The sequence below is a fragment of the Triticum urartu genome, chromosome 3A (assembly GCF_056163025.1).
Source record: "Triticum urartu cultivar PI428250 chromosome 3A, HENAU_Tu73, whole genome shotgun sequence".
Classification (NCBI taxonomy): domain Eukaryota; kingdom Viridiplantae; phylum Streptophyta; class Magnoliopsida; order Poales; family Poaceae; genus Triticum; species Triticum urartu.
In genome coordinates, this window is record NC_141875.1 from 684,498,685 (window position 1) to 684,511,953 (window position 13,269).

At 49.7% G+C, this 13,269-nt stretch overlaps 1 protein-coding gene and 1 pseudogene across 1 annotated transcript; both read right to left on the reverse strand.

Annotated features, from left to right (window-relative positions):
• Positions 1-6,373: 6,373 nt before the first annotated feature.
• Positions 6,374-7,104, reverse strand: LOC147981585 (secreted RxLR effector protein 161 pseudogene; annotated as a pseudogene).
• Positions 7,105-9,633: 2,529 nt separating this feature from the next.
• On the reverse strand, positions 9,634-10,563 carry LOC147981586 (uncharacterized). The gene has a single exon (XM_087516002.1). It carries the CDS (start codon positions 10,561-10,563, stop codon positions 9,634-9,636), a length of 930 nt encoding a protein of 309 aa, XP_087372128.1.
• Positions 10,564-13,269: the final 2,706 nt, after the last annotated feature.

Here is a 13,269-nt window from a genome sequence, read left to right on the forward strand (position 1 = left end):
ATAATTTAGAAAAGAAAAACCTTTCTTTGGGATTCCTGGCATTCTATGACTCTTCTCGAGACTAATTAGGAATTCTTTTCTTGGTCATTGAGATTCGTGGATAATTTAGAGTACTATTTAGGGATAGATCGTACCTCCTTTTTTATCCCCTCGAACAATCATCTGCCACAATGGGCTTAGTGCTATAGGAAAAAGTTGGTGGATTCCAGCCTCAAGAAAGGGTGAGGTTGTCGGCCTACGGTGGAGGGTTGCTGTTGTTGTTGGCTTGGTTCTGGATCAACAGCAGCATCAGTACATTCTGTTGCTGAAACAGCCGAGGGTCACGTCTCGGAAGCATCTGATGTTTTAGAGTGGATGAGAATTAGAATAAATCAAGGGTTTAAAGAGAAAATAACACTACCCATATGCATACAACAATCGTTAACACACCAAACATTCATTTATTCAACTCAATCATGATTCAAACTTGGGATACAAGTCTTACGACAAGTCGAAACATCAACCTAATTGATGAGCGAGAAAATAAAAGATAACATGGTGGTCGTGACTAAGTGTCCTCCTCAGAACTCCATGTTGATGCGTCCTCCCGTGGTGCTCTCTTCGTAGTCATCATCGTTGCTCACGCAGGGGCCATTGGCGTCATTCGGGTGAAGGTCTTCTCCATGGTCCAGTTTCTCCTCCACGGCAGAGATATCTTACCTACTAATAAAAGAAATAGATATTCTTAGTCCGTCATGCTATTTTATAGAAAACCCCTGATGTTTCTGACATTAAACCGGCGGTAAATATCAAATGTTTTTTAAATACTCATATTCTTCTAAACCATAACTCCAAATTTAAAATGTTATATATGGAATTTGATTAAAAAATATATAGAATCTGAATATGATGTTATTTTACCTATTAGCCATTAAAAAAAATACTATCTAGGGTGTAATCTTAATCAATAGTACATTATCCGTCTTTCTTTCATATCGGTACTGATCCGGATTGTGGATGAACATCTCAGCAAAACCAGGATTGGAGCCGAAATTGAAAATCACTTGCCTGTTTCTTTGTCCGTTTCTTTGTACATATTAAATCTACATGAAAGCCGTGTTTAAATATAAGACATGTGGAATCTTGAACTTGAGCTTTTGTAGGCAAAGACCATCTTTGTTTGGGCCGTAGCTACAAATACTCAGATTATAGACCATTTTTTTTGTAGATTAAGAGCGTGTGGTATTATTTTCTCCCGTTGCAACACACGGGCCCTTTTGCTAGTAAATCTTAAATTTCTAGATCCTCTCGAGAAGGTCCTTGACTTCCTCTTCATGCTCGTAGTGCGCTTCACGCACTTCATCCTCCAATTCCACTTCACGGAAAATCAGCTTCTTACCATCTTCGTGCTTCTGCGCAGCTGAGTCTCAGAGTCCTGACGTGAACCTCCAAGTCTTGGACAAATGAAATGATGGAGTCGTCGTTCCTGGTGCGTGCGATCTCTCCATCCGCAGTCCCGCATGAGATCATTGTGAGGCCTGATCCAAGGAGATCGCCTCTGTACTCCTCCCTGATGTGTCGAAGTGCACAGTGAACAACCATGTTTCTCCCGAGGATCCAAGTGGGAGAAACAAACTGGAAGTCAATGGGCTCTGAGAAATTTCTGAAGGTCCTCCCGGGTACGTGCTTCTCAATCTTCCAACGTTGGTCTATCAGAAGAGCCATGATAGGGGTTCCGGTGATGGTAGGTACAGAAATCCTCAACTTCTTGACGATCTACACCAGCTGCTTGCTGAAGGGCATCGTATCGGCAGGCTGGCAAAACTCTGTGATAAGGACTGGGGTGAAGGAGGCCATCTAAAAGATTGAAAATTGGAGAAGAGTCGGAAATGAAAAACCTGACCCTAGTCTTGATCATGGAGTTTCAATCTTTTAGATGGCCTGCTTCACCCCATTCCTGATCACGGAGTTTGCCAGCCTGACGAGACAATGCCCTTCGGCAAATAGCTGGTGCAAATCATCAAGGAGTTGAAGATTGCTCTGCCTACTATCACCGGGACACCTATCATGGCTCTTTCGATAGACCCTCGTTGGAAGATTGACGTGCACATACCCAGGAGGGCCTTCGGAAATTTCTCAGAGCCCATTGACTTCCAGTTTGTTTCTCCCACTTGGATCCTCGGGAGAAACATGGTTGTTGACCGTGCACTTGGACGCATTAGGGAAGAGTACAGAGGCGATCTCCTTGGATCAGACCTCACCATGTTCTCCTGCAGGACTGTAGATGGAGAGATCATATGCACCAAGAACGATGACTCCATCATTTCACTTGTCCAAGACATGTAGGTTCACATTAGGACTCTGGAGACTCAGCTGCGCAGAAGCACAAAGACGGTCAAGAAGCTGATGTTCCGTGAAGTGGAATTGGAGGATGAAGGGCGTGGAGCCCACTAAGAGCATGAAGAGGAAGTCAAGGACCTTCTGGAGAGGACCACGAACTTGAAGATTTATATTGCCAACACGGAGGAGAAATTGGACCAGGGAGAAGACCTTCACCCAAATGACGTCAATGGCCCCTTGGTGAGCAACGATGATGACTACGAAGAGAGCACCACTGGAGGACGCATCAACATGGAGTTCTGAGGGGGACACTTAGCCACGACCACCATGTTATCTTTTATTTTCTCGTTGATCGATTAGGCCGATGTTTTGATTTGTCGCAAGACTTGTTTCCCGAGTTTGAACCATGATTGAGTTGAATAAATGAATGTTTGGTGTGTTAATGATTGTTGCATGCATATGGGTAGTGTTATTTTCTCTTTAGACCCTTATTCCATTCTAATTGTCATCCACACTAAAACATCAGATACACAGAGGCGTTGCCGTTTCAGGTCGGGTCGCTATAGTTGGGTGATTAAAAATGATTACATTTAATTTGTTTAATCCAAGAAGGGCATAATGGTCCATGATGAAATATATTTTTTCAACCGATCACCTCCACGACCAGAACCATGTCTAATCGATCGAGATCGAGGTCAAGTCCTCGTCCTGGTCCCCTTCGCCGTCCCTGACGTGCCCGGCAAGAGGAATCAATTCACCGTCCTCGCTCTCGTCCCCTTCAGTGTCCTCGACGTGCCCGACGGCAAGAAGAATAATAACGCACCACATCTGTACTGGCTGAATTGGCGGCGACGGGGCGACGCTCTAGTGTGGAGGAACTTGATGCTGCCCGATCCCATTTCTTCCCGCCTGCCATCCTAAGGTATGAATCTGACTTGACTTGGATTCTAGCCTCCACTTTCCTACTTAGTTTAGTTTAGTCATCATCAATTTAGGTTTCCGTAGTTCATGCAATATAATTTAGGTTTTTTGATCATCGATGCTTAGTTCAGTAGTTTATCGACGTTGATGATCGGTTGGTCTCACATGTACAACGAGCAAAGTTTAATATTCCACACAAGATTTTGTACTGGCTTTTGCATGCATTTGCCTTTGCCTGTGAGCTATTTTTAATTTGCAACATGGATAATCATTGATGATCAGTTGGCCTCACATGCAGGAAGACATGTCGGATGTAAGTTATTGAGTGTATGTTCGAGTACTATCATATTGGCAACAGAATGTTTCATAGTGAGGATGAAGGATATAGATTCTATAACAAATATGTTCTTCTGAAAGGTTTTAGTGTGAGGAAAAGTTATGTTAAGTGGGATGGATCCAACAATCAGATAATTTTAAGGAAAATTGTGTGTAGTCATGAAGGGGTTCATGAAGAGAAGAACATGAAGAGGAAGATGAAAGATAGAAAGAGGAGGCCACAGATTATAACTCATGCTGGGTGTGAAGCTAAATTGGTCATTGCATGACATGAGGAAACATGTCAATCATTTGTGAAGGATTTCATCGATGAACACAACCATCCGCTAGCTCCATGGGATCTTTCGTGTCTTTTGCATTCGCACAGATGAATTAGTGATGGGCAGAAAGCGGACATTGCAGACATGGAAAATCTGGGATCTGCAAACACCATATTATGGATATTTTGTGCATGCAATATGGTGGATATGATCAGGTTGGATGCACGAGGAGGTACAGTTAGAATTTCCGCCATGCTAGTAAGCAGGAATCAATCACTGTTGATGATGCTCAAACGGTGATCCAGTCACATGATGGCGCGACGTGAGCAAGATCCGGATTTTTTCTTCAAGTACTTGTGATGAAATTGGCCATCTGAAGGGACTGTTCTAGTATGATCGGCAATCCTGACTTGACTATGAGGCTTTTGGAGATGTTATTGTTTTTGATAGCACATACAGAACCAATAAGTACAATCTACCATATGTGCCATTTGTCGGGTTGAATCACCACCGCAACACTATTATTTTTGGATGTGGTATCAATTCTCATGAAAAAAGCCAGGCATAGGAGTGTATGTTGCAGTCCTTTTCTGATGCCATGGGGCAGAAGCATCCGATATTTGTGATCACGGACGAGGACCTTGCAATGCAGAGAGCAATTAGGATGGTATGACCTAACTCAAACCATAGGTTGTGTATATGGGACATTCAGCAGAACATTGTACGTCATCTTCATGATGACGCGGTAAAGGAGGAATTAAGATCTTTCATATATGGTTCATCTTCCATGGAAGAGTATGATAGAAAACAGATACAATTCTTACAACGAAATAAAGTAACTAGTGAGGAGTCCTGGCGCTGCATCAAATGTATCAGATGAGAAAGTTGTGGTGTGCTCCATATCTTGAGGGGCGTTGTTTCCTAAGATTGAGCAGTAATCAACGGAGTGAGATCTTGAACTCTGTGCTACATACGCATCTTGAGGGTAAGATGACGTTGTTTCAAATAGTAGAGCATTATGAGGGTTTCCTTGCAATGTAACGCTTGAACGAGGCTCTCCAAGACATCGAGACCTTGCGGTTCGTTTCATTTACAGAGGAAAATGCTTCAACTTTTGAGAAATACGTCACAACAATTTTCACTTCTACTATGTTTAAGTTAGTCTTATGGAGAATAAATGTTGTCAGCAAATGTGTGATCAGAGAGGTACTAGATGCATCAGAAGTTACCACCTATGTTGTGTCTAAGAAAGAAAGAATGGATAAAAAGTTTGAAATGTGCAGTGATGAGCAGGAAGGTGCAATCGACGAACCTTGAAGGTGAAGGTTTTGGATAAGGTTCTAGATCCCGTGCATGCGCCAGGCCGAGGTGCAGCTATGAAAAGGCTACAGGCAAAGATGAAGACGACGAGATCAGAGGGTAAATGTGGCTATTGCAAGGGGCCATGTCACAATCGATGTACACGCATCCAATTGTCAGAGGTAGCAAAATCTGTCCAAATTTAGTTTTTGCATGTGTTTTACTCATTAATATAGTGCATGACATTAATTATTGTAGGATCTCAAAGAAGAACTCTGATAGCTACAACTTTGTGTACACGGTCGGGGTGCACAGAATCGACCATGAACTCGATAGTGTCGTGTGCCATCTTGTATGTTTAGTATCGCCTGACGTGTTCTTTAAAATCAACTTCATTGTGATAGTTATTTAGTGACTTGTGGATTAATTTTTTTATGTATGACTCAGCGAACTGGTGCTCCACTGCCTTGTAACCCTATGAGTTGAGATCTTTGGTTTGCATTTTCTATCTGACTTTCTAATGTTGAATTTTAAGAATAATGGTGTTTTTGCAACCCGGATCAGGGCCATCATGGAGCTCGTGGATTGTGGAGAATATTCAGAAATAGATTTGGTGGAGGAAAATTTCTCTCATGAAAAAATAGGCCCATATTGCATGCTGGCTTGGAAGAGGGAGCAGGCGGAAACCTCAAGGAGGATCTGCAGCCGCCAGCCCAGCCCTGCATGAAGACCCTGGGGGCACGCGAGGGATTCGCCTGGGATCGTGCACGCGTGCAGACGATTGGCGAAGAGCCCGCCTGACGTAACCTATGGGGCCTCGCCGAATCTTTCGGTTGGCCTGTCCCTGTCGTTGCCGATCTGACGAGGAGGAAGAAAGGAACTGGACTCGCACGAGAGAGAGTTTTTCTGCCGCTCAAACTTCGCAGCTTTTCTGTTATTCCGTTTCCTCACTTTATGCTGGTTACAACAAGAAGCAGTCTATCTCCCGGTGGATTCGCTATGATCCGAGATGGCCGCGCCATCCCACGACCCTGAGCCACAGCGTGATCATCCACCAGGAGAGACAAACCAGGAAGAGAGAGGGGAAGTGGACGAGCTAGACTCGCTCCACGATCTACGTGCATGTGCGGGTCTAATCTCCCATGCACACACATTATTACAATAACAGAATAAAGCAAAGACTAGCCTACACAGCCATGCAACGGGTGAGCTTATGCCAACACTTCTCCCCCTTAAGCTCAGAGTGCTTTGTTGATCTCCATGACCCCGAGCTTCTGCCGCATCTCCACGAAACGCACACGCCCGAGCGCCTTGGTCAGCACATCTGCCAGCTGGTAGTCTGTCCAAACATGATCAACCTCCACTTGATCTTGCTCAATGCACTCCCTGATGAAATGGTATTTGACATCTATGTGCTTGCTGCGATCATGATGAACTGGATTCTTTGCCAAAGCAATGGCTGATTTGTTGTCGATCAAGAGTTTGAACTTTGTTGGCTCTTCTCCTTTCATCTCACAAAGAAGTCTGCTCAGCCAAAGGCCTTGACAGGTTGCCGCTGCGGCAGCCACATACTCAGCCTCACACGAACTGATTGCCACTACCTTTTGTTTCTGAGATGTCCAAGAGATTGGGTTCTCTCCAAGGAAGAACACATTTCCTGACGTGCTCTTGCGATCTCCCTGATCGCCTGCATGATCACTGTCGCTATACCCTAGCAGCTCACCGCTCCCCCTCGTACATAACGGCAGCCATAGTTCAGAGTGCCCTGAATGTATCTGAGAATTTGTTTCACTGCTGCCCAATGTGTTGTGGTTGGCCTCTCCATGAATCTACTGACAATGCCAACGGCGTATGTGATATCTGGTCTTGTGTGTACCAGGTATCTCAGGCTTCCAATTACACTGCGGTACAGAGATTGATCAACAGCCCTGCCTTCATCTTCTTTCTTCAGTTTCAGCCTACACTCCATGGGTGTCTGACTTTGATTGCAGTCACTCATTCCTGCTAGCTCCAGAATCTTTTCAGCATAGCCACGCTGACACAAGGTGATCACTCCCTCAGTTTGCGATACTTCAATGCCCAGGTAGTAGCTGAGTAATCCAAGATCTGTCATCTTGAAAAGCTTTTGCATCTGTTCCTTGAACTCCAGTATGTGAGCTGCATCAGTGCCTGTGATGATGAGATCATCGACGTACACACCCACAATCAGAAATGAGCGCGCGTCCCCGCGTCTGTAGACTGCATGCTCCGGCGGGCTTCTACTGAACCCGAGTGCGCCGAGAGTGTGATCCAGTTTGGCATACCATGCCCTCGGGGCTTGCCGCAAACCATAGAGAGCTTTTCTCAACTTCAGTACATGAGATTCCTTCCCAGCTACTGCATAACCTGGTGGCTGTGACACATACACCTCTTCGCCCAGCTCTCCATTGAGAAATGCGGACTTGACATCCATATGGTGTACTTCCCACCCAGAGTGCGCGGCCAGAGCCAGGAACAAGCGCACCGTCTCCATGCGTGCCACGGGCGCGAACACCTCTTCGAAGTCTATCCCTTCTCTGTGTGCATATCCCTTTGCGACCAGCCGAGCCTTGTGTTTGAGGATCTTGCCTTCTGGATCACGCTTGACCTTGTAAACCCACTTGAGACCGATCGCCTTGTGCCCTCGAGGGAGTGAAGTTAGCTCCCAAGTGCCGCTCTCAGCGATCGAGTCCATCTCAGCATCCATGGCATGCTTCCATGCTGTATCTTCGAGCGCATCAGCAATGTTGGCTGGTTCCTCGGTGCTCAACGGACACTGCTCCATTGCTTCGCGCACGGCCTCCCCCTCAGTCTCATCCATGATGCAAGAGACACGGCGATAGCGGATGTCGCCAGTATCCACATCTCGGCGATTTTCATCGTGGCTGGGAGGCGTCGCCCAACGAATGTCTCTGCCAAGTGTGCTGGGTGTGGCCGTCGCGGGCGTGGACACCGTGGGCGTGCTCGCCGCGGGCGAGCCAGCTGTTGCAGAGGGCGGAGTCCCGGGCAATGAAGACGCTGGTGTCGCCGGGCTCCTTGGCGTTGGGGGCGCCGCATTCATCCCAGCGTCCCGCTCCTGAGTGCCATGTTCCGTGGTGTAGACCACGGCGAACGTTGCCGATGCCGGTGCGTCCGTGGCCGCGCCCGGAGTTCGCCACACCCAAGGCCTGTTCTCTTCAAAGATTGCATCACGCGTCACCCGTACCTTTTTGCTTGTAGGATCATAGACGCGGTAGGCCTTGGACCCATCTTCATATCCAACGAACACCATCGGCGTCGAGCGATCGCTCAGCTTGGTGATGCCGGGCCCGACGCTCTTGACGTGAACCATGCACCCGAACGTGCGCAGGTGATGCACCGCGGGTTTACGGCCGTGCCACGCCTCGTAAGGAGTGACACCATCCAGGCTCCTCGTCGGCGCGCGGTTCAGGAGATACACCGCCATCCGCACAGCCTCGCCCCAGAACAGCGCCGGCATGGACATGCTCTTCATCATGCAACGCGCCATCTCCACCACCGTTTGGTTTCGATGCTCGACCACCCCATTCTGCTGTGGGGAGTACGGTGCGGTGGTGAAGTGTTGGATGCCGCGCTGCTCGCAGTAGCTTCTGAACTCGGTGGAGTTGAACTCGCCGCCGCGGTCCGACCTGAAAGCAAGTAACTTGCATTGGCCCTTTGCCTCCGCCATGGCCTGGATCTTTCTGAAGCGCTCGTACGCCTCGTCTTTGGATTTCAGAAGTTCGAGCCACATATATCGACTAAAATCATCGACCACCAGCAGAAAGTACATGTTACCTCCCGGCATCGTGGGCTCGATGGGGCCGCAGAGGTCAGTGTGAACAAGCTCCAGACCGTGCTCTGCCCGGTGCGTGCTGGCCTGAGGAAACGGCGCGCGATGCTGCTTCCCCAAGGCGCAACCATCACAGTACTCCTCCATACGATCAATCACGGGCATGCCCCGCACCATCTCCTTGGTCGCCATGGCCCGGAGCGCGCGAAAATGGAGATGCCCCATGCGCGTGTGCCACCGCCATGCCTCGTCGTCCCCGATCGCCATCAGACACGTCGGCGCGTCCACAGCGAGAGCCCCTGTGTACAGACGGTTGGAGGAGCGCTTGATGCGCGCCAGTACGCGCCGCGACGGGTCGTGGACCGCCATGACGCCGTCCCTGATGTCGATGATGCAGCCGGCCTCGTCAAGTTGCCCGATGGAGACGATGTTGGTGCGTAGGCTTGGGATGAAGAAGACGCCGGTGAGCGCGCGCTGGCCTCCGCTCTGACAACGGAAGACCACAGATCCGCGTCCAAGTATCGCCACCACGGATCCGTCGCCGAACCGCACTGTGCCATGCACGGTCTCGTCCAGCGCCAAGAACACACGCCTATCACCTGTCATGTGACTGCTGGCTCCGGTGTCGAAGAACCACACGCCGTCCGGAGACGGCACGGGCAGGACCTTTTCCTTGTTTAGATACACCTCCTAGGGCGGGACGAGCTGTGATGTGTCGACGGTGGTGACCACGGCCATGTAGAGGCCGTGATCGTGCTCGGCGTCAGCTTGTGCCAGGTTTGCCTGCTCCGGCTTGCCCTTCTGCTCCTGCTCGCGGAGCCATGTACGGCACTCTTTCTTCCAATGCCCTGGGATGCCACAGTGATGACACTTGCCCTTCTTCTTCTTGCCACCAGATCCGCCTGAGCCACCTGCCCCGGCGTTCCCGGGCGTGCCCTTGCCGCCGCCCTGAGATTTAGGCTTCGCGGGTGACTTGTTCTTGCTGCCGCTGCCGCCGCCACCAGATGACGATCCACCACCGCCGCCCAGCTTCTCACGGGCCAGCCACTCCTCATGCGTGAGCAGCAGACGCCCGGTGGCCTGCGAGCTGTCATCCAGGTCGTAGTGATCCTCACAGGCGGAGAGACGACCGACCAGTTCTTCCACTGACATGGTCTTGAGATCGATCAGTGATTCAATCGCCATCTCCATCGGGCGATAGCGATGCGGCACCACACGGAGAAACTTCTGCACCGCCTTGTACTCGGTGACCGGATCGCCGTACAGCTCCAGGTCGGCGACGAGGGCGGAGAGCCGCAGCCCAAAGTCCTCGATGGATTCCCCGTCCTTGAAACGGAGATCCTCGAACTCCCGCCGGCGCACTTGCGCCTTGGCCTCGCGTGCGCGCTCGCTCCCCATCCGCATGGTTTTGATTGTCTCCCACGCGATCTTCGCCGTGTCCTTGGCGGCCAGCACGCGCAGCATCTCCGGCGGAACACCGGTGAGTATAATTCTCAGCGCGCGCCGGTCGTCATTTTTGTCGGCGTCGTCGTCGGTCACCGCGGACCAGACTCGGGCAACCTGCAACTTGACCTGCATCACCAACGCCCACTCCTGATAATTCGTGCGTGTGAGCATCATGGAAGCCCCTGAGTCTTCTCACACGACGCGCTCCACCACCCGATACTCACCGCTGCCGTCGCCGGTGAGGCGAGCGAGCGGTGCCTTGGATGAACGCGTCCTCAGTGACGACTTGCCGCCGCCCTTGTTCTTCCCGTCCGACTCGTCACCGGACATCACCACGACGGATCAAACACCGCCGCCGTGCCAAGGATCAAACACCCGGGGCTCTGATGCCAATTGTCGTTGCCGATCTGACGAGGAGGAAGAGAGGAACTGGACTCGCGCGAGAGAGAGTTTTTCTGCCGCTCAAACTTCGCAGCTTTTCTGTTATTCCGTTTCCTCACTATATGCTGGTTACAATGAGAAGCAGTCTATCTCCCGGTGGACTCGCTATGATCCAAGATGGCCGCGCCATCCCACAACCCTGAGCCACAGCGTGATCATCCACCAGGAGAGACAAACCAGGAAGAGAGAGAGGGGAAGTGGACGAGCTAGACTCGCTCCACGATCTACGTGCATGTGCGGGTCTAATCTCCCATGCACACACATTATTAGAATAACAGAATAAAGCAAAGACTAGCCTACACAGCCATGCAACGGGTGAGCTTATGCCAACAGTCCCCGGGTGGCGACGCGCGTGTGATGGAGGCTCGTCCTCTGGATGTCACATGTCGAATGCGGGATGGCGTGACGCATTTAGTCGTATGCAGGTGCTGGTTATGGAATTTTTTGTTCATAGGGATGATGAGATTTCTCATATCCTAAGAGGATACTTCGAACACGCAAAGTGGATTACGCTATATTTGTGAAAGAATTGAAAGGTTTTGGTTATAGAGGGGAAGCAAAATTGTACTACTTCTTACCTAGGTCTACGTGCAATCTACCAGAAGGAATGGTCTTGATTTCAGGACCAGATGAGATAGCAAAAATGATTTCTGATAAGAACTGCAACAAGACATGTGATTTGCACATAGTGTATAATAGTCCACCAGCTGATGATGAGTATGAAGACATGGATTCAGAGGTTCATATTATACATGTTACACCAAGTTTATGGCTATATCATTTTTAAGTTGGTCTTAATTCCTTGCTATACTTTTTTTACCAGAACTGTGCTACCGAGATAGACAGGAGGCGGAGTATCTTGCTAGAGAGTTGGAGGAGGAACATATGGAGTCCTTTGGTTACATTGATGTTAAGGAGAAAAAGTTGGAAGAAGATGGGTCGTGGTCAAGCCTGAAGCAATCTGGAATGGTCAATCCAAAAAAGTCATTGGATTTTGGCAGCAGAGACGAGCTTATAGAGTAGGCTTAATGTTTTTTGAACCAGTTTAAGCTTGAAACCTTTTTTTTCCAAACATTGTTTTTATTGTTTGACCCTATGTTTGCAATTATGATATATCTTTATTCTTTTAATCACATTTTTGTGAGAATATGATTTCCAATTTCGACTTTGGTCTGATCGCCATCTTATAGTATCTTCTTCAAGTTTATGCCCATCTAAAAGGCGGCTGCTACGGTTAAGTCGGATGATTTCTTGTGGAAATCATCCACCTAGTCAGCCGTCGGATCTGCCAGCTTGGAGCCGTTTGATCGCTGCAAGGCCACAGCTGCAGCAACCACGCGATGCTTCAACATAGCGGTTATGGTACCTGGCAAAGATTCACTGCAGCTCTCATGGCGCACCGTGCGGCGGCAATTGCTCCAACGTAGCATCTGTCGCTGCAGATCGCCGGCCAATTGATCGTGAGAGAGAGAAGGAAAGCAGACGTATGGAGAGGAGGAGGATAAACTGACGAAGAGGTTTTTGCGCTGCTGAACTGCTGCAGCTTTTCTGCCGTTTCTGTTATTTATGCAGAGTCCAAATGATCTGCTGATTACAAGGAAACAAATCACCCACGCCGGATCAGCCTACTGATCGTGCCATCCCACGATGCTGATCGAGCGCGAGTTCACTACTTCGCCGGCAAAACCGCTGAAGCTCATGCCATCCTATGAGGCGTTCTTGCCGGCGTGACTACAGCTAACCTCTAACTGAACTAACTGAAAAAAACGTGACAGTCTCGGGCGTGGACATACACACGCTGCCGATCTGATTTATTCAGCTAAGTAGGAAACTTTTTGATACTACTGACTAGCAACGGGATTATCCATCAGCATCGACGACATCCGGCGAAGCTCCATTGCAACACCGGCAGCTCCGGCGAAGCTCCATTGCAACTCCGGCGAGCTTCATTGCAGCGCCGGCTATGCTTACAACGGACTGGCGTTGCTCCATTGCAACACCGGCGGTGCTCCCTGACAGCTTCAAGGCAACATCGCCGGAGTTGCGGCGCCTCTGCCGGACACTCGCCGCGGTCACCGTCGCAACACCGCGCGACGCTCCATTGCAGCTCACGGAGACGGCCATGGCGGGCGGTGGTCGGCATAGAAGCTACTATCGATTTGTGGTCTCCGACGCGGCGGTGCTCCATGGCAGCACCGGCCGCCTCCGTCGCAGCTCCATCACGTCTCTCTCATGACGGTGTTTTGGGCGGCGGGGCTCACAGCATCCCTCGAACTCGACGGGGAGGAGGAGGAGCAAATCTCCGGCAGTAGCGACGGCCGGCTCTGCTTCTTCCGAGCGGTCTGTATCACGGGAGTTATCAGAGGGGGGAGACGAGGGACAGAGATGCTCGAGAGGAAGATGACTCGCGTGTGGACGAGGATCGGTAGCTGGAGAGGA

Coding starts and splice junctions, on each gene's coding strand:
- LOC147981586 (XM_087516002.1), bottom strand. CDS start 10,563: ATGATGCTCACACGCACGAATTATCAGGAGTGGGCGTTGGTGATGCAG.